General features: G+C 39.6%; 1 protein-coding gene across 2 annotated transcripts in view; it reads left to right on the plus strand.

Moving 5' to 3' along the window:
* The window catches only part of GYS2 (glycogen synthase 2), a 69,172-nt gene that overhangs the window by 11,173 nt on the left and 30,184 nt on the right, over positions 1-27,815 (plus strand). For both annotated transcript variants that reach the window (XM_054507156.2, XM_045873776.3), the window contains exons 2-5: positions 2,838-3,019; positions 6,544-6,735; positions 9,000-9,182; positions 25,164-25,308. In XM_054507156.2, the coding sequence (XP_054363131.1) occupies positions 2,936-3,019; positions 6,544-6,735; positions 9,000-9,182; positions 25,164-25,308 (604 nt within the window). In that variant the 5' untranslated portion in view covers positions 2,838-2,935. The remainder of the gene's footprint in view (positions 1-2,837; positions 3,020-6,543; positions 6,736-8,999; positions 9,183-25,163; positions 25,309-27,815) is intronic.

The raw sequence follows: 27,815 nt of genomic DNA on the forward strand, positions 1-27,815 counted from the left end.
TCTCTGGGCAAGCTACATAGTTGCAAATAAAAGAGAGCTTTAAGAATAGAAATGTGGATTAAGAAGTCCTAAAATAAATAAGTCATGAAAATGGAAAGTACAGCATAGGGAATATAGTCAGTAATATTATAATAATGTTGTTTGGTGACTACACTTACGGTGAGAGCACTGAGTAATGTATAGAATTGTTGAATTCATCCTTATGTTGTACGCCTGAAAGTAATATAACATTTTATGTCAACTATACTTCATAATATAATAATAAAAATATGTAATATAATAATAAAAAATTTAAGCTCCACTAAAAAAAAGAATAGAAATGTGAATAAGGCAAAAATAAATGTGTGCCATCAGAACCCGATAGCATAGCTCCTTGATAAGATGAAGGTGAAGGAAATAAGTCTACAGAAGAAATTATTTGAAAATTTTGCCTTTTTATGGATAGTGAATGTGAATAAAGCTTATATATATTTAAATATGTTGCTAAGATGTGACTCATATATTTTAAAGAAAAAAATTTTAGTTGTTCTTGCAATTTTTTTCTCTAAATTTGTTTTTCTCAACAAATAGTTTTGACAGTTCATAACATTTTCTGGAATTTGGAGAAATATTTAGGCATACTCGATGCTGACATCAATTTACATAGCCTCAGAGTCATGATTGATTGGGTATGTGAATCACGTCTGTCCTGGTCCTTTCTGGAAGTCTCTGCATGCAGGATTTACAGATCGTCTTCATATCCCATGCCATTCTCATCACCTACCATCTGAGTTGTGATTGAACATCCTTATTGTTCTTCGTTCAAGTGACAGTGTTAAGTTTCTTTAAATTTTCTATAGTCACAAAGTCTTTTCTTAGAGATGAAGTTCTTAAAGACAATAAGTTTATGTAGGCTCATGTGAAAATTGTTTGCATGTAATAATTACATGTTGGGAGTTATATTAGCTCTACCCTTTTATGAATTAATGAATCCTGTTGGTACTTATATAACAGTACCAACATTTGCATTTGGTATCTCATCTCTTAAAACGCAGTTTACCAAAAAGTATATTTTGAGTGGTTCAAGCTTAAAGAAAAATTTGCAGATGGCAAATATTACCTTTTGGCCATAGATGGTGACTCTTGATAAAATTTATCATTTAAAGTCTAAATTACTGAAACAATTTAAGAGATTCAATTGCTATCGAACCCTATATCCTGATGAATTGAAATAACTTTTGCAAAACTGAAGTAAAAATAGGCCTTTTTAAAAAAAATATACAAGTAATAAAATCACTAGAAAATAGAGCTGAAGATTGGTGCCAGGATCTGTGTTGGCTCTGGGATTTCACACGGCATTTCTTGAGTTGTTTCCTCACCTATAGCTCATGGACAGAGTATTACTCAAGAAATTGATTCAAACTGCTTTCATATTCTCATACAAGATGATTGCTTAGAGCCAGCACAAGATATCCTGCCTAAGTTTACTGAAGCTCTTCTTCCCCTTGGTCCTCCCTATTCCTCCTGCCTAGTTGCTGCATCTCAAACCTTTCCTTTTGAATGCCTATTACTCTCCCCTTGCATGCAGTGCTCTCAACTTAGGGCCTTGGCTCTAACTCTACTCTTTGCCTAAAAAGTTCTTCTCTATAATAGCTGCTGGCCTAATTTCTTCACCCTTTTATGTACTTACTCAAATACTACCTTTTCAATGAGCCCTGGGCTTTTTTTTTTTTTTTTTTTTTTTAGGATTTTATTTATTTATTTGAGAGAGAGACAGAGGTAGTGAGAGAGAGCACAAGCAGGGAGGAGAGGGAGAAACAATCTCCCTGCTGAGCTGGGAGCCTGATGTGGGGCTCGATCCCAGGACCTCGGGATCATGACCTGAGCCGAAGGCAGCCACTTAAGCCACCCAGGTGCTCCCAGCCCTAGTCTTTGAACTGCTGCTACAACCTGCCCTTTGCCCCAAGCTAAGTAATATTTTATCCCCACTGAACAGATGAGCTAATTGAGCCTTTGACAGGTTGAGTTAACTAGTTCAGTTTAAGTTGTTCCTAATTTTTCACCATTATAATGCTTCCATAAATATCCTAATACACATATCTTTTGGCACTCTTATTTCCCCAAACAATTTCCTAGATGTAGACACGCTGATCCAAAAATGTGCATATATTCCAAGAGTGTACATATTTTTTGGCTCTGTATTTTAATAGTCATGACAGCAATGCCAGAGGGGAAAATGAAAGAGCACATGAAAATTTGTATGTGAGTCATTGGGCTTGACTTTAGGGTTGGGCCAAGCATCCCCCTTCAAAACCTATCACCTCTTTTCTCTTGTCAAAACGTACCTTGTTGGGTACCTTGCAAGGTAAGTGGCTCTTAAACTTGGAAGATTCACTCATAATTTCCACAGTGGCTGTTACTTGGACATACCCTAGCCCCCATCTTGGAGCAGTGTAGGAGAAGGGGTAAAAAGTAACTGCAGTTGCTGAGGGTGTGTGTCCTGACAATGGCTGTTGGAACCAACATTGACACTTCGGTGTAGACAGAGCTTTAGGCCAAGTTCTGCTTTATTCCGATCATCTCTTCAGATTTCCTTGAAATGTTTGTATTTCTTGGCTGCCGCCAACCTGCTGCTCTATGAAATGCACCCAGAAAAGGCTTTAAAATATGCATGAATTGAACCAAATAGTAATTATTTGTTAGTGTCCTTTAGAAATTTTCTTTTAGAAAATTAAATAAACCCTTGTGCTTGATAAATCCTAAATGCTAATTTAAAAATGAGAACGCATTTCCATGCCTTCATCACTTACAATGAAATGCTAACCTGAATGATAAATGGAACCTTTTCTTTTTAACAGTTGGTGGCATCTATACTGTGATTCAGACAAAGGCCAAAACCACAGCAGAAGAATGGGGAGACAATTATTTTCTGATTGGCCCATATTTTGAGCATAATATGAAGACTCAGGTGGAACAGTGTGAACCTATAAATGATGCTGTTAGAAGGGCAGTGGACACAATGAATAAACATGGCTGCCAGGTAAGGGACAGACTGACACTTCACTCAGCAACACTAGTAACCTGTTATGGGAGAACAGACCACCATTTATATGAACTCACAGGAGACTATCTACTTAGGGAAAAGGAGCAGGTTTGTGAGAAAGATGATGAATTTGATTGTAAACAGGTTATATTTGAGGCACCTTGTGAAAACCATTGGGAAATGTCTAATAGGATAATAGGTTTGGAGCTCAGCAGAAGATAGAGGATAAAGATGTTTGGGGGAAAGTCATTTGTGTTTAAATTGTAGTTGACATTATAAGTGTTGATAACAGTGTTAAGCAGAAGTTTATAGACTAAGAGCAAATGTTTTGAGCCAAACCTTTGGGAATGTCAACATGTTAGAACATCTACATTAAACAAAACAAAATAAAACAAAACAAAACAAAACTCAGAGGTTACACAAGTACAAATACAGCTAGTGATGTAGAACCAAGGGTGTGCAAATCCTAATCCTCAGAACCTGTGAATATGTTAGCTTATATAACAAAAGGATTTTGTAGATTTGGATCATGAGGTGGGGAGATTATCCTGGATTATCTAGGTGGGCCCAATGTAACCACTGGGGTCCTTATAAAAGAGAGGCAGTAGAGTTAGAATTAGAAAGAAGATGTGCCAATGGAAGCAGAGGTTGGTCTGATGAGCTTTGAAGATGGAGGAAGAGGCCACAAGCCAAGGAATGCAGGTTACCTCTAGAAGCTGGGAAAGACCAGGAAACAGATTCCCCTAGAGCCTACAGATGGACTGTGACTCTGCCAACATGTTGATTTTAACCCCAAAGACCCATTTCATATTACTGACTCCCAAACCTGAAAGATCACAAATTTGTGTTTTTTTAAGCCACTAGGTTTGTGGCTTAATCTGTTGCCATCACAATAGCAATAGGTCAAAACAAGGGAGGAGAGAGTTTCTAGTATGAAGGAGGGATTAAGTCAATGAAAGAATTTAACCAAGGTCAGTTGGGTTTAGCAATATTCAGGCCATTCATGGTAATCTTGCCAAATACAGCCTCAAGGGAGAAGGGGGTTAAATCAGATTGAGGAATGAGTGAATGGTGAGGAAAAGGGTCCAGAAGTTGTGGCATAGAAGTTTCTTCTATGAAGAAAAAGGATAATTAAGTATGATTATGTGACTGACTGAATTAATGGTTGAATTGATGGACAGTTGTGTCTGAAATGGGTAGGAAAGGAAGCAAAGCCAGAAAGGAGGTGATGATGTAGGAAAAAATGGAAGGTTCCAGAAACTGGAGGTCTTGATGAGAAAGAACGGAATATATATGCTGGGAGAAACAGAGTGAGGGAAGTGGAGGTATAAATGTAGTCAAGTAACAAAATGCTCAGGCTGAACATTTCAGAGAAGGAACAGTTTGGGTTTTGACAAGGATAACAATGCAGCCATGAGCTTGTGTAGCTGGAATGCCATGGACATGAAGTTCTTTGAAGTCAGTAAAGTCAGAAAAATATGAGGCTAAGTGTGTAGGATAAAAACTTGGATTTTGAAGTTGCCCAGAAAAAGGTGGAAAAGTAGCCAGATGATTAATAGAACAAGGAAACGTAGTGTATTTGGATAACATAAATTTCAAAAATGTCTTTACACACAAATAATAAGTTTCAGTGTGATTTTAAAAAATCCAAACTTCGTTCATACTCATCCCAGGAATATAGTTTCTGGGGGTGAAAAAATTAAAGGCCCTCATGGAGATGTCCATGTGAGTAGCAGGGTCTACAAGGTCTATGCAAGGCTTAAGATGCAGAAGATTTAAATGAAGGGAACTTGAGGTCCCAGAGGGCAACAGGGAAATCTATCATAGTGACTGTAGCATAGAGAACATAGGAAAGTGAAAGAGGGATGCATGTTGTACTATTGGATGAAAGATTGAGACTTTGGAAGGGGCTTGCATTTGAAGCTCTCATGAAAGAAGAGGGAGATGAAAAGCATAATGGTCTGACTGTTCTCAAGGTTCTAAATGGATTTCTGATGTAAGATGTTTCCATGTCAGAGCCAAGAACTCACTGAAAGTCAAAACAAGCTAGCTTACATTCTCTAGTGATCTCAGCTCACTGTATCATATGTCATATATTAGGCAGTCAGTAACTATTCATTGAATGAATACATAAATCAATGAAAGTCCTAAAGAGAAAACAATTGAAAAGGAAAACTCAGTCTGAAAAGGGAAGAGTACCATGATAAATACTAATTACAATGGAAGCAACCAACAGATAATGGGAGTCTTTCAGAGTTGTCCAAGGCTAGATGGGAGAGATATCACCATGCATTTCTGAGTCCTATGGAAGAGAATGATGATCAAATGGGCTTTCAAGCTCCCCAAATTCAACCTTGGGTAGAGTCACAGTGTCAATAACTAAGCAATGTGGACATATTCAGTTTACTAGAGAGGTCTGGATAGGCTATGAGAGGCTCTCAGGTTTGCCAACTTCCAAGAAGTGTTTGAAGTAATTTATGGAGTTGCATACCATGTAATTGGAGAATAAACCTAAAATAAAAGTCAAGACAAAAGAGTGATAAATTACTATAGAAAAATAGAGGCCAAAAAGAAAGTTGAAATTTGGATATACAAGTGATTATATAACTACAATTGGGAAAAAATGAGATAGCTAATACATTAAAACTTGTACAAGATAAAACAGGAATAAAAGAATTGAATTTGAAGAATGTAACAGGATTAGACTTTGAGCTGCTAGATTAAAGAGATAAAGTATCTTGAGCAATATATTTAGTTAAGACACCTGGCAGCAACCATGTTGGGAAACACATTGTGTCACCTTTTTTTTTTTTTTGATAGGAAGAATGAGAGAAATCATATACATTTGTTTATAGAAACAAATTTTTCTAGTGTGAAATATTATAGGAAGTCCTGTTGCATAATTAAAATATAGACACTATAGACATTATATCCAACTACAAATTAAAGATACAGAGCAGTTCATCTTATGACTCTATCATAAAAACATAGACCATGATATTAAATCTGAAAACCATGAGCTCAAGTTCACAGGAGGGGAATGAGAAACAGAAGGACAGAGATTGGGGCAGCTGGGTGGCTCAGTAGGCTAAGCATCCACCTTTGGCTCAGGTCATGATCCCAGAGTTCTGGGATCGAGTCCCGCGTCAGGCTCCCTGCTCAGCCAGGAGCCTGCTTCTTCCTCTCCCTCTGCCCCCTGCTTGTGCTCTCTCTCTCATTCTCTCACTCTTTCTCTCAAAAAAAAAAAAAAGGATGGAGATTACATTATCTAGATACTTTACTTTTAAATGACCAAATTTAATGAAGGATAAGAACTTGGAGGTTTAGATGAAGGGATGCAAGCCCATTCCATGTTCAGGCTCAAATATCAGATGCTTTGTGTTACCACTACAGTTTCCTATATAGCTTTGATAGTCTGCTGTTGAGTTCTAAATAAAGTTTAAATATTCTAAGCACAGATACCATTTTCTCCCTTGCATTGCCTGGTATTACTGCAAAGCTCTGTGTTCTTTATATGGCAGGTGCACTTTGGAAGATGGCTGATAGAAGGAAGTCCTTACGTGGTGCTCTTTGACATAGGCTATTCTGCTTGGAACCTGGACAGGTGGAAGGGTGACCTCTGGGAAGCATGCAGTGTTGGCATACCTTACCATGACCGAGAAGCCAACGATATGCTCATATTCGGATCTTTAACTGCCTGGTTCTTAAAAGAGGTACAGTTTATTGTATACTCATGCAACAGAGGAGGAGCATAATTGTGCTCTGTGCTCAGCAATGGTCCCATGATTTTTAGATTACACTAAATGAGATGATGCCATCATGATTGTCCTAATACATTTCAAAAGAATCTGAGAAAATGTTCAGCCTTCCTCTAACTAAATCCTAGCTTTCAGAACAGGTTAACAATCATGCTTATTAATATATACCTCATGTCAGATTTAAATAGAATGATGTGTATAAAACAACCAATTATATTGCCTGATACTAGATGGTAAGATATATACAAGTAAAAAAGCAGTATACATCATGCACTATGTACCTGAATTCTAGACTTACGGCAGAAGAAATTCTAATAGCTTGAAATACTTGGTTTTGTTTATGCATGAGTACTTGGGCAACCGCAGTGGTTTTTAGATATTTTCATCATTTTTCTAAGGGCTGAAGTGATCTCAGCAGTTGCTGAGGATCTGTAGCAGTGAAATATCCCCCCCCAAAAAAACAACCCTCCAAACCCCAAAATACCCCAAGAGCATTAGATATCAATCCTTGTGAAATGAAGCAAGCCTGCGCTCTCAGTTCTCAAAGGAGGATTTCTTTGCATTCCTTGCATTACCTCAAAATGATTATGCCTAACTTAAAAATCAGACGGTGAAGGAAGAGCATCCTTAGCAAAGTGGGAGGGTAGTCTAAGGACAAATCACAGAACTGTATGTTGGCAGCGCATCTCCTTGACCAGCCTTACTTACTGATAAAGTCGTATTCCAATAGCCATGAAAGGCTGCCTTGAAGTGAAGGGGAAGGTGGAGGGACAGTCCCATTGCTTTGTGTTGGCGACAGAATTAGGAGAACAGGGTGAGGGTGCTGACGAGATCTGACCTAATGACAATAAGCAGTCTTGTTTTAGCATCAGTTGGTGGAACCAATTCTTCCTCAGCAAACTGCCTCCCTGAGCCAGGGCCCTCAGGGCTGAGGCCAGCCTCTGTGTGTGTGTGTGTGTGTGTGCGCCCCCCCCCCCCCCCCCCGCGTGCCCCTGCGCTCGCGCTTTCATCCTTTCTGTTAAAGGAAACTAGAGAGGAGAGAAGCAAGAAAGTGAAAGCCCCAGTGTTCTCTAAAGTAAAGCTATTACAGAAACAGAAATTTTCTTTGATTCAAAGGGTAAATAAAGACATTGACAAAAATCCAAGGCTGCTGGGCAAGCCCTGTTTCTGCAGTCACCTCTTGGCCGCCACCAATCTGTGCACCTGTTAATTACCATGAGGAGCTTTTTTTGAAGAACGAGTACTTTAAACTACAAAGGTCCTAGCCTAAGTCAGTGGTTCTCAAAGAGTATTTCCATGGACCACCAACAGCAGCATCGCCTGCAAACTTGCAAGACATGCAAACTCTTGTCCCTAGCCCAGAATTAGATTACCTGGTGATGGGGACCCTGGTATCTGTGCATGACCAGACTTCCAGGTGACGCTGATGTCCTCCAAGTGTGAGAACTGCCTTCTTGGGTGAACTCTCGATTTCCCAGTCCTCTGCTCAGGCTCCTCGAATGCACGTGTTTTGCATGATCAATTCTACTCCCCCATTGAGGAAACAGGCAGTCATAAGGGGAGTGGAATGTAAATATTAAATTTCTGTAAGGGTGAAACAAGGTAACTTTAAGGCAAGGAAACTGAGGCCCTGCCTAGTTTTAGAACTAGACTGGGATTAGACCTGGATCCTCAGCATGTTACTAAATTAGGATTTGCTTCCAAGCCAGTTATTCACCTCCTTCCGTCCAGTTCCATATTCTTAAAATAATGTTAAAGTGCTTTTGGCTCCAATTACAGAAGATCCAAATAAGACTGACTTAAAACATGAAGTCATGGATTGTTTATTTCAAAAGAAGCTTGTAAGTGGGTAGTCCCCATTGATTCAGCTGCTCAGTGGTATCTTCAAGGATATTATCGCTATTATTCCTTCATCCGTTCGATGAATATTTATGGAGTGCCTACTGTGCATTTGTTCTGAGGCCTCTCTGTAGATACAAAAGTAAATCTGATCCATTCCTGAAAGGGAGGATTATGCCATACAAATATATGGGCTTTATGAACATGCAACTAAGTCCTATAAAACAATTCTGCTTGCTAAATCTTCATGCTTCATGCTTACCTCTCTTTAGATTTTGCTAAAATTTACAGGCACGAACGATAACTTTCCTTAAGCTGTGGGCCATGATCAAGATCAAGCTTTACCAACAACTGTTCTAAATGCTTCTTTTCTGATGTAGGTGACAGATCATGCAGATGGGAAACATGTCATTGCCCAATTCCATGAATGGCAGGCGGGAACTGGACTGATCCTTTCTCGAGCTCGGAAACTTCCCATTGCTACAATATTTACCACTCATGCCACACTGCTTGGGAGATATCTCTGTGCAGCAAACATTGATTTCTACAACCATCTTGATAAGGTAAATAGTTCTCCCTCCTTCCCCGCCTCACCACCTTTCTTTTCTAATCCTTGAAGCTGAAGGATGAGAAGTATTGATCTTTACTCTTCATCTGCCAGCCAGATGGCAGAAATGCCCTTTTAACTAATCAATATTCATGACAAAGCCTCCCCTGAGGTGACAGAGAGTTGCTGCCGTTTAACTTTGTCAGAGTGCAGTAGAGCATAGTGGTGACAGGCCGGATGCGTGTCTGCTTTGGAGCAATAGATCCAAGATCCCAAGAGGCATAGCGGGTGTGAGAGGGTTGGAGTCCTGTGTATCCTGAAGCTGAAGAAATACTGTGAGGATGCTGGGTCCACACACCGCCCTGAGTGGCAGCTACAGACCAAACCTTCTAGGCATACAACTTGCCCTATGCGGCTCCCTCTCTCCTTCAAGTGAACAAATGGTCAGATTTCTCCTGTAACTCCACGAGGTGTAGGTGGAGTCGGTGTGGGGGTCGAGTAAGACAGCTATTTAAAACACGGATGTGGGTCTTTGGGGGCCAAACATTTGGGTTTCCTTATCTTAGAAGACTGCCCAACTCTATGACCAAAGACATTCAGTTTTGACTTTTTCTTTTATTTGTTGACAGTTAAATCAGATTAATAAAAATATATCGTTTATATCATCATGTCAGTAATACCAACAAAGCATTTGAGTACCAGAAAGTCAGGGTTTTACAGATTTGGTATCTATACTGCCAATCAAATCAACCTAGCATCTTAGGGTTCCATTTACTGTCAGGAAAATTAGGAAGTTGGAAAGTTGATTTCTAAAGACTTTCCCAGTTTAAAAAAGTTCTAGGATTCTAGAAGCAGAATATGTGTGTGTGTGAGAGAGAGAGAGAGATAGAGTGTTTGTAATACATGAGCATTTAGATAATGATAGTGGAAAGCTGTCCTACAATTCTGAAGACCCTTTTCAGTGCAGGAAATTTCTTTCTGACAAATTTTAACATTTGCAAAGCAGTGTGTGGTCCTAAAGAGAGATTTCCTGTAAAAAGGTCAGCCTAACCTAAAGGTCAAACTGTAAACATAAGATGTACCTTTAAAATAAAGTCACCGAGGAATTCAGAAATCAGATCAAGGAAATTTCCTAACGGTATATGATAATGGTAGACTAATAAGGGCAAACTAGTGATCTGTGATAGCTCAGCAACCTTGTTTCCCAGAAAAGAGCAGACTTTGATTTTTGTGAAAGAGAAAATATTGGAGAGGCATATCAAATATTTTACTTCAGAATATCTAAGACCATTATATAGTAACAATTAATAAAAACAACTAATAAAATTCATCAGACATTAATAGTTGTTTTTAAGTAACAAACAATTATAGCGTATAGTTACATATTACAATTGTATTCTTTGGATAAAATGTCAGTATTTATATCGTACTATCCTCAAAATGCATCTCTCCAGCTTAAAGTTCTTCACTGATTGAAATGTGTGAGCTTAGTCAGCCCCAGCCCATCTTTCTAGTAAAATATCCTGCCCAGCAGAGTGACTAGTAGATCACAAGTAGTTAAGAACTAGATTTTGCGTGAAACTCAATCATTTTTCACAGAAAAGTCCCCCGTAATCATTTTCTTTCTTTTTTTTTGGTTAAGATTTTATTTATTTATTTGACAGAGAGAGACACAGCGAGAGAGGGAACATAAGCAGGGGGAGTGGGAGAGGGAGAAGCAGGCCTCCAGCAGAGCAGGGAGCCTGATGCGGGGCTTGATCCCAGGATCCTAGGATCATGACCTGACCCGAAGGCAGACGCTTAACGACTGAGCCACCCAGGCACCTCCCCCCGTAATCATTTTCTACAGCAGATCCCTCCACTCTATGCTCACAGTAGGTTTAGAATCTGGATGTTATATAATAATAACAAGTTACAAGCATGAAAAGTTTTTAAAAGTTCAACATAAGAAATGAGTCATAATTTAGTCTTTGATGCAAGACCCGGAGTCAGTTGTTAATGTGGGGATAATGTGGGGGTAACGCTCTGGCTAATGTGGGGGTAATGCTCTGGCAGGCAAATAAACATAGGGGAAGAATAGGAACAAGAATAAAAGTATCCGACTTTTATAAAAATAGAAAGAATAGAATTATTTTACTCAAATTCTAATTGCTGACTGAACACATGTTTGGTTAATAGCCAATTCACAGAACTTTGATGTTGGTTTAAGTTTTTAGTTAAATTTGTTAACTAAAATAACATTTCAACCATTTTCAACCAGCGTATGAATCTTCTGAGACTCTCCAAGAAGATATTTTTTTTTATTCTTATGTTAATCCCCATACATTACAACATTAGTTTTAGATGAAGTGTTCCATGATTCATTGTTTGTGCACAACACCCAGTGCTCCATGCAGAATGTGCCCTCCTCAACACCCGCCACCAGGCCAACCCATCCTCCCACCCCCCTCCCCTCTAAAACCCTGCTTGTCTCTCAGAGTCCAGCGTCTCTCATGGTTCGTCTACCCCTCCGATGTCCCCCGCTTCATTCTTCCCCTCCCGCTACCTTCTTCTTCTTCTTCTTTTTTTTTTTCTTAACATATATTGCATTATTTGTTTCAGAGGTACAGATCTGAGATTCAACAGTCTTGCACAATTCACAGCGCTTACCAGAGCACATACCCTCCCCAGTGTCTATCACCCAGTCCCCCCATCCCTCCCACCCCACCCCCCACTCCAACAACCCTCAGTTTGTTTCCTGCGATTAAGAATTCCTCATATCAGTGAGATCATATGATACATGTCTTTCTCTTTTTGATTTATTTCACTCAACATAATACCCTCCAGTTCCATCCACGTCATTGCAAATGGCAAGATCTCATTCCTTTTGATGGCTGCATAATATTCCATTGTATATATATACCACATCTTCTTTATCCATTCATCTGTCGATGGACATCTTGGCTCTTTCCACAGTTTGGCTATTGTGGACATTGCTGCTATAAACAGCGGGGTGCACGTACCCCTTCGGATCCCTACTTTTGTATCTTTGGGGTAAATACCCAGCAGTGCAACTGCTGGATCATATGGTAGCTCTATTTTCAACTTTTTGAGGAACCTCCATACAGTTTTCCAGAGTGGCTGCACCAGCTTGCATTCCCACCAACAGTGTAGGAGGGTTCCCCTTTCTCCACATCCCCGCCAACATCTGTCGTTTCCTGACTTGTTAATTTTAGCCATTCTGACTGGTGTGAGGTGGTATCTCATTGAGGTTTTGATTTGGATTTCCCTGATGCCGAGCGATATTGAGCACTTTTTCATGTGTCTGTTGGCCATTTGGATGTCTTCTTTGGAAAAATGTCTGTTCATGTCTTCTGCCCATTTCTTGATTGGATTCTTTGTTCTTTGGGTGTTGAGTTTGATGAGTTCTTTATAGATTTTGGATACTAGCCCTTTATCTGATATGTCATTTGCAAATATCTTCTCCCATTCTGTCGGTTGTCTTTTGGTTTTGTTAACTGTTTCCTTTGCTTTGCAAAAGCTTTTTATCTTGATGAAGTCCCAATAGTTCATTTTTGCCCTTGCTTCCCTTGCCTTTGGTGATGTTTCTAGGAAGAAGTTGCTTCAGCTGAGGTCAAAGAGGTTGCTGCCTGTGTTCTCCTTTAGGATTTTGATGGACTCCTGTCTCACATTGAGGTCTTTCAACCATTTGGAGTCTATTTTTGTGTGTGGTGTAAGGAAATGGTCCAGTTTCATTCTTCTGCATGTGGCTGTCCAATTTTCCCAACACCATTTGTTGAAGAGACTGTCTTTGTTCCATTGGACATTCTTTCCTGCTTTGTCAAAGATTAGTTGACCATAGAGTTGAGGGTCCATTTCTGGGCTCTCTATTCTGTTCCATTGATCTATGTGTCTGTTTTTGTGCCAGTACCATGCTGTCTTGATGATGACAGCTTTGTAATAGAGCTTGAAGTCCGGAATTGTGATGCCACCGGCTTTGCTTTTCTTTTTCAATATTCCTCTGGCTATGCGGGGTCTTTTCTGGTTCCATACAAATTTTAGGATTATTTGTTCCATTTCTTGAAAAAAGTGGATGGTATTTTGATGGGGATTGCATTGAATGTGTAGATTGCTCTAGGTAGCATTGACATCTTCACAATATTTGTTCTTCCAATCCATGAGCATAGAACGTTTTTCCATTTCTTTGTGTCTTCCTCAATTTCTTTCATGAGTATTTTATAGTTTTCTGAGTACAGATCCTTTGTCTCTTTGGTTAGATTTATTCCTAGGTATCTTATGGTTTGGGGTGCAATTGTAAATGGGATCGACTCCTTAATTTCTCTTTCTTCTGTCTTGTTATTGGTGTATAGGAATGCCACTGACTTCTGGGCATTGATTTTATATCCTGCCACTTTGCTGAATTCCTGTATGAGTTCTAGCAGTTTTGGGGTGGAGTCTTTGGGGTTTTCCATATAAAGTATCATATCATCTGCAAAGAGTGAGAGTTTGACTTCTTCTTTGCCAATTTGGATGCCTTTGATTTCTTTTTGTTGTCTGATTGCTGTGGCTAGGACTTCCAATACTATGTTGAATAGCAGTGGTGATAGTGGACATCCCTGCTGCGTTCCTGACCTTAGTGGGAAAGCTCTCAGTTTTTCCCCATTGAGAATAATATTTGCTGTAGGTTTTTCATAGATGGCTTTTATGATATTGAGGTATGTACCCTCTATCCCTATACTCTGAAGAGTTTTGATCAAGAAAGGATGCTGTACTTTGTCAAAAGCTTTTTCTGCATCTATTGAGAGGATCATATGATTCTTGTTCTTTCTTTTGTTAATGTACTGTATCACATTGATTGATTTGCGGATGTTGAACCAACCTTGCAGCCCAGGGATAAATCCCACTTGGTCATGGTGAATAATCCTTTTAATGTACTGTTGGATCCTATTGGCTAGTATTCCAAGAAGATATTTTTTAAAGATTTTATTTATTTATTTACTTACTTACTTACTTACTTATTTATTTATTTATTTATTTATTTATTTATTTATTTATTTATTTATTTATTTATTTATTGAGAGAGTGAGAGTGCAAGCAGGGTGAGGGACAGAGGGGAAGCCGAGTCCCTGCTGAGCGAGGAGACCAATGAGGAACTCAGAGCAGGGCTCCATGAGGGGCTCCATACAGGACCTCCACACAGGGCTCAATCCCACAACCCTGAGATCCTGACCTGAGCCGAAACCAACAATTGGACCCTTGACTGACTGAGCCATCCAGGCGCCCCTTCAAGAAGGTATTTCCAAATTCATTCTATGGGCCCAGCCATTGATTGATTTTCCCCTCAACTGTAATGGTTACATAAATACTGCTTTAATAAAAAAAAGAAGGCCATTGATTTTCTTATGCTTTGGTCTCTTTTTCCTTGATGGCATCAGGATTTCCTGAGTGGAAATGTAAGGACAGTGCTGTCTGGGATGAAAAAACTGAAAGAACCCATAGACAATTGCTTGATGGATTTTAACTCTTTCATCTGACCAAGTTTTGAGCTCATAACCTTTAGTGATAGGGTAATCCTCCTCTGTCACTGGATTGTGCCTTATTAACTAATACATACTTTGCCTCATTTTTGTTCTTTTGTACACGTTTTCCTGAATCCAATAAAAAGTAATGAGATACATGAAAATGTAGGAAAGTAAGATCCATTGTCAAAATAAGCAGGGCCAGATATGTCCTAGATGTTGGAATTACTGGACAGAGATTTTATAGTTTTTTTTTAAGGTTTTATTTATTCATTTGAGAGAGAGCGAGCGAGGGAGCACACAAACGGGGGTGGGGAGGGGCAGAGGGAGAGGCAGACTCCCCACTGAGCAGGGAGCCAGATGGGGCTCCATCCCAGGACCCTGAGATCATGACCTGAGCCGAAGGCAGATGGTTAACCAACTGAGCCAGCCAGGCACACCCCAGACAGAGATTTTTAACAGACTGTCACATACATGTGGGAAAGTGGACAACCTGTATAAACACTTAGGGCTGCTGTGAACCACAGGTGTGGCCATGCATACAGCAGGCCTAGGAAGTAAGGGGCCCCATGAAACCAGGAAAAGGCACATGCCTGTCTTCATGGAGACTTTTCAAGGGTTCTACAGGCCTCTGCTGTCCTCCCCTTAAATATCTTCATACTTGGTTTTCTCATTTAGAAATCCCGTCTTCTTATCTCTAAATGTCCAGATGTTAAACATCATCCCATATATGAAATCTTATTACTCTCTGCAATAACCACAACAGCAATAGTAGTAACAATAGCTAAAGTTACAGTGCCAGGCACTTTTCTAAACATCTGACGTGTGTTATCTCATTTAATCTTCACAAAAGTTCAGTATCATAGGAAACATTTCATACTTTTCCCAGAGATATCTTTCCTAAGTATAGGCTGTTTTTACCATATGTTTAAACGAACCCTTTCAGTGCTTTCCATTGTGTAGGACAAAGGCCAACTTTCTAGCCTTGTCTATCATCTTATTATCCTATATCCAATGCTATAGTCTCATCAGATGTGATTTCCTGCACATGCTATTTGACTTAATATACGTGTTCTTTAGAGCAGCTAATTTTTCAATCCAAATAGCCTTTCCCCAAATTAAACTTTCATGTCCCAGTCCAAATGCCATTTTATTCATCCAGTCAATTTGGAGGTACAAAAGTTAATAAGTCATGGTCCTTGCCCTTGAAAATCTCATGCTCTGGAGGTGATACTGACAGTATGAACATTTGCATAGTATGAGATATGTTTCCCTATTCTCAGCCAGTGAATCAGTCCCTCTCTGATCCTATGCCTTCCTCAGGCACTTACTCATTTCTGCCTAATTTTATCCTGTTTTCTCACTAATTTATAAGCTCTTTGAAGGCCACAGAAACGAACAAGTGTTGGTTGAATGAGAGATTTGGTTGAATAAATGAGACCAGCCAAATAAAGCTTTTAGGAAAACGTCAGCTGAGCCAAGAATGCCATATAGAGCCCTGCTTCAAACATTTTCAGAGAAATATTACAACTATTACAGTCAAGAAAGAATGCTCTAGGACTTTGTTGTAATCTTTAGAATCATCTAATGAGTCTTTTTCAGTATTTTCCTCTATACGGCTCAGTAATTATCGGGACTGACTTGTTAGTGGAGCTGGAGTCTAAAGGACATAAAAGCAGGAGAGTGCACAAGCTTGGAGTCAGACTGATTTGGGATCAGTTCGGGGTGCTAAGACACTTAATAGGAATGTGATCTCGGGCAGGTGTCCTAACTTCTACAAGCTTCAATTTTCCCCTCCATGAACTGAAGACAAAATACAAGCCTCAGTGGTTTATGAGGATTAAATATGATATGTGCTTAGAAGAAAGCCCGATGCATAGTGCTAAGATAAGATAATAAGCTTCTAATAATCTTTATTATGGAAAGCATCCAGCTAATATAATGCCAAAACTTTATATACTTTTCTCATTTAAACACTGCTAGTTTCATCTGCAGCTATGTGAGAGATAACAATATTCAGCAACTAAGCAAAATGGCAAAAGCCCACAACTGTGGCCAACTAATTAATTGGTGCTTGGCATGTTGGTTTTTAAAGTTTTTTTTTAAAGTTAAGATACCCAGAATGATGGATGATTGCACAATCTAACACACCATCCAGTTAAAGTAACTGTACACCCCCTTGAAATTATACATTTGTGAGAGTTATACAACCCTGGAAAAGCATTTGTCTCTTCTCTTTGTCGGGTATCTTTTAAGTTAATTAGGGGTGATAATAATTATCCTTATTTTCAGTATTGAGCTTAATGTCAGTTTTGTTTCTTTGTTTATGGAGAAAATATGATAAGGACCATGGGGAAAGGAATTAGCTCAATATTTGTAAGATGTAAGGTGAGTAAATATAACTAAAATACCAAAAAAATTATGAATTCTAGTAATTATAGCAAAGTAGAAAAATTTACTTAGGGGATTAAATAGCAGTTTAGAAGCAGAAATGAAGTGAACGATACCTTTTTTTTTAAAGATTTTATTTATTTATCTGCCAGAGAGAGAGCGTGGGAGAGAGAGAGAGAGCACAAGCAGGGGGAGTGGCAGGCAAAGGGAGAAGCAGGCTCCCCACTGAGCAAGGATCCTGGAACCCTGGGATCATGACCCAATCCCAAGGCAGATGTTTAACTGACTGAGCCACCCAGGCATCCCTGAACAATACATTTTAAAGCATGAGTAGCAGGGGGGAGGAGCAAGATAGCAGAGGAGTAGGAGACCTAAATTTTGTCTGGTCCCAGGAATTCAGCTAGGTAGGGATCAAACCATTCTGAACACCTATGAACTCAACAGGAGATCGAAGAAAAGAATAGCAGCAACTCTCTGAACAGAAAAGCGACCACCTTCTGGAAGGTAGGACGTTTGGAGAAGTGAATCTGAGGCGATATTCGGGAATAAAGATGGTGGGTGAGGGGGCCTCCGTCAGCTGCTACTGGCAAGTGATAGAGCCGTGGAGCACAAAATCAGAACTTTTAGAAGTCTGCTCTGCTGAGGGATGTCACTCCAGTGGCTAAGTGGGGGTGGGACCCACACTGGGACATTGTGGTCTAAGGACCCTCAGGGTCAAAGAAAGACTGGGGGTCCCTGAGTGTGGCAGAGCTCCCGGGTATCGGCAGGGAAGCTGGCTGCAGAGACAGAGCCGAGGCACGGGCTCTCAGCTCGGGGTTGCCATAAACCATGATCCGCGGCACAGTCGGGCCACTGTTCCTTCAGCAGGGACCCAACAAGAGGCAGATCCGGGGAGACTCCCCTTCCTCCCCTGGGAGGAGCGGTGTGGGAGCACACCGCATGGATCTGCTGGGTTTGGAGACTCCACATGGGGTCGTGTGCCAGAGATAGAAACGCTCGGTCACAGGCCGGGTGAGCATGAAGTGCGGCCGGAGACCAGGGAGATGGGAGTGACTGACTGCTTTTCTCTGGGGGCGCACTGAGGAGTGGGGCCCTGAGTTCTCGGCTCATCTGGGCAGAGATTGGGTGGCCGCCATTTTCACTTTCGGCCTCCAGAGCTGTATGGAAGGCTTGCAGGGAACAAAAGTTCCCAAGAGCAAACCCGAGCAGATTACTTAGCCTGGACCAGGCAAGGGCAGGGCAATTCCGCCTCCAGCAAAGACATTTGGGAACCATGGCAACAGGCCCCTCCCCCAGAAGATCAGCAAGAACAGCCAGCCAAGACCAAGTTTACTGATCAATGAGAACGGCAGAACTCCAGCGCTAGGGGAATACTGCACATAGAATCCATGGCTTTTCCCCCCCTGATTCTTTAGTCTTTCAAAGTTAATTTTTTAAATTTTCTTTTTCTATTTTTTAAAAATTTTTCTTTTCTCTTTTTCAACCAACATCTTATCAATCCCCTTTTTAAAAAATCTTTTTTATTTTTCATTTTTAGAGTCATATTCTATCACTTCATTGTAGTTAACCTTATTTTTGGTATATATATATATATATATAAGTTGTTTTCTCTTTAAAATTTTGGGATATAGTTTCTTCTAACAGACCAGAATATACCCTAAATCTCTAGTGTATGGCTTTGTTCTAGTCTCCTGCTTGATTACAGTCTCTTCCCTCCCTTTTTAAAAAAATTCTCTTCTTTCTTTTTTCAACCAACTTCTTATCAATTCCTTTTATAAAATCTTTCATAATTTTCATCTTTACAGTCATATTCCATCCCTTCATCATATTTACCCTTATTTTTGTACACATATAAGTTTTTCTTTCTTTAAAATTTTGGGAAGCAGTTTCGCTAACAGACCAAAATATGCCCAAAATCTAGTGTGTGGCACTGATCTATGCACCAGCTAGATCATATTTGATCATATTCTTTTTTTTTTAAATCTTTTTTCTTTCTTTCTTTTTCTTTTTTCTTTCTTTCCCTTTCTTTTCCCCCAGTTTCAAGTCTCTTCTGATTTGTTTAGTGTATATTTTTCTGGGGTCGTTGTTACCCTGTTAGCATTTGGTTCTCTCATTCATCTATTCTCCTCTGGACAAAATGACAGGATGGAAAAAATCACATCAAAAAAAGAACAATAGGCAGTACCAACTGCCAAGGACCTACTTAATGCGGACATTAGTAAGATGTCAGAACTAGAGTTCAAAATGATGATTTTAAAGATACTAGCTGGGCTTGAAAAAAAGCATGGAAGATATTAGAGAAACCCTTTCTGGAGAAATAAAAGAACTAAAATCTAACCAAGTTGAAATCACAAAGGCTATTAATGAGGTGCAATAAAAAATGGAGGCTCTAACTGCTAGGATAAATGAGGCAGAAGAGAGAATCAGTGATATAGAAGACCAAATGATGGAAAATAAGGAAACTGAGAAAAAGATAGATAAACAACTACTGGATCATGAGGGCAGAATTCGAGAGATAAGTGATACCATAAGACGAAACAAGATTAGAATAATTGGGATCCCAGAAGAAGAAGAAAGAGAGAAAGGGGCAGAAGGTATATTGGAGCAAATTATAGCGGAGAAGTTCCCTAATTTGGGGAAGGAAACAGGCATCAAAATCCAGGAGGCCCAGAGAACCCCCCTCAAAATCAATAAAAATAGGTCAACACCCCGACATCTAACAGTAAAACTTACGAGTCTCAGAGACAATGAGAAAATCCTGAAAGCAGCTCGGGAGAAGAGATATGTAACCTACAATGGTAGAAACAGTAGATTGACAACAGACCTATCCACAGAGACCTGGGAGGCCAGAAAGGACTGGCATGATATAGTCAGAGCACTAAACAAGAAAAATAGGCAGCCAAGAATACTATATCCAGCTAGGTTGTCATTGAAAATAGAAGGAGACATAAAAATCTTCCAGGACAAACAAAAACTAAAGGAATTTGCAAACACGAAACCAGCCCTACAGGAAATATTGAAAGGGGTCCTCTAAGCAAAGAGAGAGCCTAAAAGTAACATAGACCAGAAAGGAACACAGACAATATACAGTAATAGTCACCTTACAGGCAATACAATGGCACTAAATTCATATCTTTCAATAGTTACCCTGAATGTAAATGGGCTAAATGCCCCCAATCAAACGACACAGGGTATCAGATTGGATAAAAAAAAATAAGACCCACTGATATGCTGTCTGCATTTTAGACCCAAAGACACCCCCAGATTGAAAGTGAGGGGGTGGAAAACCATTTACCATGCTAATGGACACCAAAAGAAAGCTGGGGTGGCAATCCTTATATCATAGAAATTAGATTTTAAACCAAAGACTATAAAAAGAGATGAGGAAGGACACTATATCATACTTAAAGGGTCTATCCAACAGGAAGATCTAACAATTGTAAATATCCATGCCCCTAACATGGGAGCAGCCAATTATATAAGCCAATTAATAACAAAATCAAAGAAACACATCGACAACAATACAATAAGAGTAGGGGAGTTTAACACTCCCCTCACTGAAATAGATCATCTAAGCAAAAGATCAACAAGGAAATAAAGACTTTAAATGACACATTGGACCAAATGGACTTCAGAGATATATTCAGAACATTCCATCCCAAAGCAACAGAATACACATTCTCCTCCAGTGCCCATGGAACATTCTCAGAATAGATCACATCCTAGGTCACAAGTCAGGTCTCAACGGGTACCAAAAGATTTGGATTGTTCCCTGCATATTTTCAGACCACAATGCTTTGAAACTAGAACTCAATCACAAGAGGAAAGTCGGAAAGAACTCCAATACATGGAGGCTAAAGAGCATCCAACTAAAGAATGAATGGGTCAACCAGGAAATTAAAGAAGAAATAAAAATATTCATGGAAACCAATGAAAATGAACACACAACTGTTCAAAATCTCTGGGATGCAGCAAAGGCAGTCCTAAGAGGAAAGTATATAGCAATACAAGCCTTTCTCAAGAAACAAGAAAGGTCTCAAATACACAACCTAACCCTACACATAAAGGAGCTGGAGAAAGAACAGCAAATAAAGCCTAAACCCAGCAGGAGAAGAGAAATAATAAAGAACAGAGCAGAAATCAAAAGAAGAGTAGAACAGTAGACAAAAGAAACTAGGAGCTGGTTCTTTGAAAGAATTAATACGATTGATAAACCCCCGGCCAGCCTTATCAAAAAGAAAAGAGAAAGGAACCAAATAGATAAAATCATGAATGAAAGAGGAGAGATCACAGTCAATACCAAAGAAATACAAACAATTATAAGAACATATTATGAGAAACTCTATGCCAGCAAATTAGAATCTGGAAGAAATGGATGCATTCCGAGAGATGTATAAACTATCAAAACTGAACCAGGAAGAAATAGAATACCTGAACAGACCTATAACCAGTAAGGAAATTGAAGCAGTAATCAAAATCTCCCAACAAACAAAAGCCTGGGCCAGATGGGTTCCCAGGGGAATCCTACCAAACATTTAAAGAAGAATAAATACCTATTCTTCTGAAATTGTTCCAAAAAATAGAGATGGAAGGAAAACTTCCAAACTCGTTTTATGAGGCCACCATTACCTTGATCCCAAAACCCGACAAAGACCCCATCAAAAAGGAGAAGTACAGACCAATATCCTTGATGAACATGGATGCAAAAATTCTCACCAAAATACTAGCCAATAAGATGCAATAGTACATTAAAAGGATTATTCACCACGACCAAGTGGAATTTATCCCTGGGCTGCAAGGTTGGTTCAACATCCACAAATCAATCAACGTGATACAATACATTAATGAAAGAAAGAACAAGAACTATATGATCCTCTCAATAGATGCAGAAAAAGCATTTGACAAAGTACAGCATCCTTTCTTGATTAAAACTCTTCAGAGTGTAGGGTAGAGGGTACATAACCTCAATATCATAAAAGCCATCTATGAAAAACCCACAGCGAATATCATTCTTAATGGGGAAAAACTGAGAGCTTTCCCCCTAAGGTCAGGAACATGGCAGGGATGTCCACTATCACCACTGCTATTCAACATAGTACTAGAAGGCCTAGCCACAGCAATCAGACAACATAAAGAAATAAAAGGTATCCAAATTGGCAAAGAAGAAGTCAAACTCTCACTCTTTGCAGATGATATGATACTTTATGTGGAAAACCCCAAAGACTCCACCCCAAAACTGCTAGAACTCATACAGGAATTCAGTAAAGTGGCAGGATATAAAATCAATGAACAGAAATCAGTGGCATTCCTATACACCAACAACAAGACAGAAGAAAGAGAAATTAAGGAGTTGATCCCATTCACAATTGCACCCAAAACCTTAAGATACCTAGGAATAAATCTAACCAAAGAGGCAAAGGATCTGTACTCAGAAAACTATAAAATACTCATGAAAGAAATTGAGGAAGACACAAAGAAGTGGAAAAACGTTCCATGCTCATGGATTGGAAGAACAAATATTGTGAAGATGTCAATGCTACCTAGAGCAATCTACACATTTAATGCAATCCCTATCAAAATACCATCCACTTCTTTTCAAAGAAATGGAACAAATAATCCTAAAATTTGTATGGAACCAGAAAAGACCCCGGATAGCCAGAGGAGTGTTGAAAAAGAAAAGCAAAGCAGGCGGCATCACAATTCCAGACTTCAATCTCTATTACAAAGCTGTAATTATCAAGACAGTATGGTACTGGCACAAAAACAGACACATAGATCAATGTGGAGAATAGAGAACCCAAGAATGGACCTTCAACTCTATGGTCAACTAATCTTCGACAAAGCAGGAAAGAATGTCCAATGGAAAAAAGACAGTCTCTTCAACAAATGGTGTTGGGAAAATTGGACAGCCACATGCAGAAGAATGAAACTGGACCATTTCCTTACACCACACACAAAAATAGACTCCAAATGGTTGAAAGACCTCAATGTGAGACAGGAGTCCATCAAAATCCTAAAGGAGAACACAGGCAGCAACCTCTTTGACCTCAGCCGCAGCAACTTCTTCCTAGAAACATCACCAAAGGCAAGAGAAGGAAGGGCAAAAATGAACTATTGGGACTTCATCAAGATAAAAAGCTTTTGCACAGCAAAAGAAACAGTCAACAAAACCAAAAAACAACCGACAGAACGGAAGAAGATATTTGCAAATGACATATCAGATAAAGGGCTAGTATCCAAAATCTATAAAGAACTTATCAAACTCAACACCCAAAGAACAAATGATCCAATCAAGAAACAGGCAGAAGATATGAACAGACATTTTTCCAAAGAAGACATCCAAATGGCCAACAGACATATGAAAAAGTGCTCAACATCACTCGGCATCAGGGAAATCCAAATCCAAATCTCAATGAGATACCACCTCACACCAGTCAGAATGGCTAAAATTAACAAGTCAGGAAATGACAGATGTTGGCGGGGATGCGGAGAAAGGGGAACCCTCCTACACTGTTGGTGGGAATGCAAGCTGGTGCAGCCACTCTGGAAAACAGTATGGAGGTTCCTCAAAAAGTTGAAAATAGAGCTACCATACGATCCAGCAATTGCACTACTGGGTATTTACCCCAAAGATAAAAATGTAGGGATCCAAAGGGGTACATGAACCCCAATGTTTATAGCAGCAATGTCCACAATAGCCAAACTATGGAAAAAGCCAAGATGTCCATCGACAGATGAATGGATAAAGAAGATGTGGTATATATATATACAATGGAATATTATGCAGCCATCAAAAGGAATGAGATCTTGCCATTTGCAACGACGTGGATGGAACTGGAGGGTGTTATGGTGAGCGAAATAAGTCAATCAGAGAAAGACATGTATCATATGACCTCACTGATATGAGGAATTCTTAATCTCAGGAAACAAACTGAGGGTTGCTAGAGTGGGGGGTGGTGGGAGGGATGGGGTGGCTGGGTGATAGACACTGGGGAGGGTATGTGCTATGGTGAGCGCTGTGAATTGTGTAAGACTGTTGAATCACAGACCCGTACCTCTGAAACAAATCATACATTATATGTTAAAAAAAGAAGAAGATAGTAGGGAGGGAAAAATGAAGGGGGGGAATCGGAGGGGGAGACGAACCATGCGAGACTATGGACTCTGAGAAACAAACTGAGGGTTCTAGAGGGGAGGCAGGTGGGGGGATGGGTTAGCCTGGTAATGGGTATTCAAGAGGGCACATATTGAATGGAGCACTGGGTGTTATATGCAAACAATGAATCATGGAACACTACATCAAAAACTAATGATGTAATGTATGGTGATTAACATAACATAATAAAATAAAGCATGAGTAGCTGTGCATTTTAGTAATAAGTATAATAAAACGTTATTATTTTTTTGTGGTCCTAAGACTACACAGCATTGAGGAAAAACAATATGAATAATATGTGATTTTGTTTTGCTTGTGTAGAAGGATCAGTACAGTTGATCCTTGAACAATACAGGTTTGAACTGTGCGGGTCCACTTATACATGGATTTTTTTTTTTTTTTAAGATTTTATTTATTCACTTGACAGAGAGAGACACAGCGAGGGAGGGAACACAAGCAGGGGGAGTGGGAGTTGGAGAAGCAGGCCTTCCGCGGAGCAGGGAGTCTGATGCGGGGCTCGATCCCATGACCCTGAGATCATGACCTGAGCCAAAGGCAGACGCTTAACGACTGAGCCACCCAGGCGCCCCTGTACATTGATTTTTTTTTATAAATACAGTACAGTCGTATAAATGTGTTTTCTCTTCCTTATGATTTTCTTACTAGCATTTTCTTTTCTCTAGCTTACTTTATTGTAAAAATACAATATATAGTACACATAATATACAAAATATGTGTTAATCAACTGTTTTTGTCATTGGTAAGGCTTCTGGTCAACAGTAGGCTATTAGTAGTTAAGTGTTAGGGGAGTCAAAAGTTAAATGCGGATTTCTGATTATGCAGAGGGTCGGTCCCCCTAAACCCCATGTTGGTCAAGGGTCAATTGTATGAGCAAAAGTATATCAAATGTATATGTGATTTGCTTTTTCTTTCTTTTCTTTTTTTTTAACAGTTTAACATAGACAAAGAGGCTGGGGAAAGGCAGATTTACCACCGGTATTGCATGGAGCGGGCCTCTGTCCATTGTGCTCATGTGTTCACCACAGTATCCGAAATAACAGCAATAGAAGCAGAACATATGCTGAAGAGGAAGCCTGGTAATTATCATCTCTGCGTTTGCTGTCCATCTTTCATCCTAAATGACATTAGAGTCTAAAACTTTTGTTTGAAACAAAAAAGCATAAAATAATAGAGGAAAAATTGCGTTCACTATTACCACCCAAATCTTTTTTTAAAATTTTTTTATTGTTATGTTAATCACCATACATTACATCATTAGTTTTTGAATAGTGTTCCATGATTCATTGTTTGTGCATAACACCCAGTGCTCCATGCAGAACATGCCCTCTTTAATACCCATCACCAGGCTAACCCATCCTCCCACCCCCATCCTCTCTAGAACACTCAGTTTGTTTTTCAGAGTCCATCCTCTCTCATGGTTCGTCTCCCCCTCTGATTTTCCCCCCTTCATTCTTCCCCTCTTGCTATCTTCTTCTTTTTTTTTTTTTAACATATATTACATTATTTGTTTCAGAGGTACAGATCTGTGATTCAACAGTCTTGCACAATTCACAGCGCTCACCATAGCACATATCCTCCCCAGTGTCTACCACCCAGCCACCCCATCCCTCCCACCTCCCACTCTAGCAACCCTGTTTGTTTCCTGAGATTAAGAATTCCTCATATCAGTGAGGTCATATGATACATGTCTTTCTCTGATTGACTTATTTCGCTCACCATAACACCCTCCAGTTCCATCCACGTCGTTGCAAATGGCAAGATCTCATTCTTTTTGATGGCTGCATAATATTCCATTGTGTATATATACCACGTCTTCTTTATCTATTCATCTGTCGATGGACATCTTGGCTCTTTCCACAGTTTGGCTATTGTGGACATTGCTGCTATAAACATTGGGGTGCACATACCCCTTCGGATCCCTACATTTGTATCTTTGGGGTAAATACCCAGTAGTGCAATTGCTGGATTGTATGGTAGCTCTATTTTCAACTTTTTGAGGAACTTCCATACTGTTTTCCAGAGTACCACCCGAATCTTTACACATATTTTACTTCTCAGTGTCAGTAACTTTGTGGTAACACCAACCCTAAGGTATATCCAGAACATAGTAGTGTTCAATCTGTGCTTGTTGAATAAATGGGCTATGCTAGAAATGAGCCTACGCCCTAGGGTTGTAACAGTGACCTGGTGTATGTAAGCAAGTTAACTTTTCTATTTAAAGGAAATGAAAGTTCAGAAAATATAAGAAATTTGTACGAGACTATCCCAGTCCTACATCTTATGACATTGCCTCATTGGTCCTGTTCAGTAGAAACCTATTGTTTTACTTCTCCCAAGACTTTGAAAGCTTTTCTAGGACCTAACCCCAGACCCATCCAGAGGTTGCAATGCTGAGAGGCCTGTTCATAAAACATGACCCTATCACCTGGCCACAGCTGACTGATCCAGAGGTAGATACCTGGCATAAACCAGCCAGTCAGAATGCTCCCACAAGAGGGAGGCTAAACAGATGAGTCTGTATGGATGCACTCCTTAAGGATAGGTATGTCAGCTTTGCAGCTGTTGGCAGTGTCCATTTTTCTTTTATGTTGCATGGGATGCAAAGAAGGCTAAACTAGGGACGCCTGGGTGGCTCAGTCGGTTAAGTTGCCTCCTCTTGATTTCAGCTCAGGTCATGATCTCAGGGTTGTGAGATCTCCTGATGGGGTTCCCTGCTCAGCGGGGAGTCTGCTTGGAATTCTCTCTCTCCCTCTGCCCCTCCCCTGCTCATGCACACATACACACACACACACACACACACTCTCTCTCTTTCTCTCTCTTAAATAAATAAATAAAATCTTAAAAATTTTTTTAAAAAGAAGGCTAAGCTACAATGAAGTACAATGAAAGATGGAAACAGACTGAGAGAACTGTAGATTCTCCACAGTGGTTTAGACTAATGGTTTAAACTAATTCCTGAAGCCCAGCTAAACCTTTGCCATGAGACACTCTGGCATCCTATGAATAAATTCCTCATTATTATAGGTAAGCCAGTGTTAGTACCTGGTTACCCGGTGTTAGTACTGGGTCTGTTATTTGCTACCAAACAGTCCTAATGAATATATCCTCTTCTTTAATCCCTGCAATCTTGTCTTTAGTTGTCTTTCTTCCAGATACTAGTTGGATGTCTGGAGGAGGTATTTCAAGGTGCTAGGTAGTTAAAAAAAGAGGAAGAATCCAATAAATTTGAATAATGGCAGCATAAAGATCCTATGTTCTTCTTTTGTCTTTCCAAGTATTCCCTAAGGTTCACTTGGATTCTCACTGCCATGCCCCTTACAGAAGTTTACTCCATCAATATGCTATTTCTTTCTTGCATCTTTCTTGTTTCTTGTCTACTGTATCCTTTTCTGTGCTTACAAAAATTCTTTGTTTTTTTCCTATTCTAAAATAAAACTTTCCCTTGAGGCTGCTATCCTATCAAATGTCTACACAATCTTATCCTTCCTCCTGCTGCCAAATATAGCTTCATTTGTGAAACATTGGAAAAATTCCAGAGGAATTAAAGTCATAATAAAGTGGTATTAATATACATTCTTGGCTT

The sequence above is a fragment of the Mirounga angustirostris genome, unplaced genomic scaffold (assembly GCF_029215605.1).
Source record: "Mirounga angustirostris isolate CCGP_5_RB_7025 unplaced genomic scaffold, mMirAng1.0.hap1 SCAF_5, whole genome shotgun sequence".
In the NCBI taxonomy this organism is placed as follows: Eukaryota; Metazoa; Chordata; class Mammalia; order Carnivora; family Phocidae; genus Mirounga; species Mirounga angustirostris.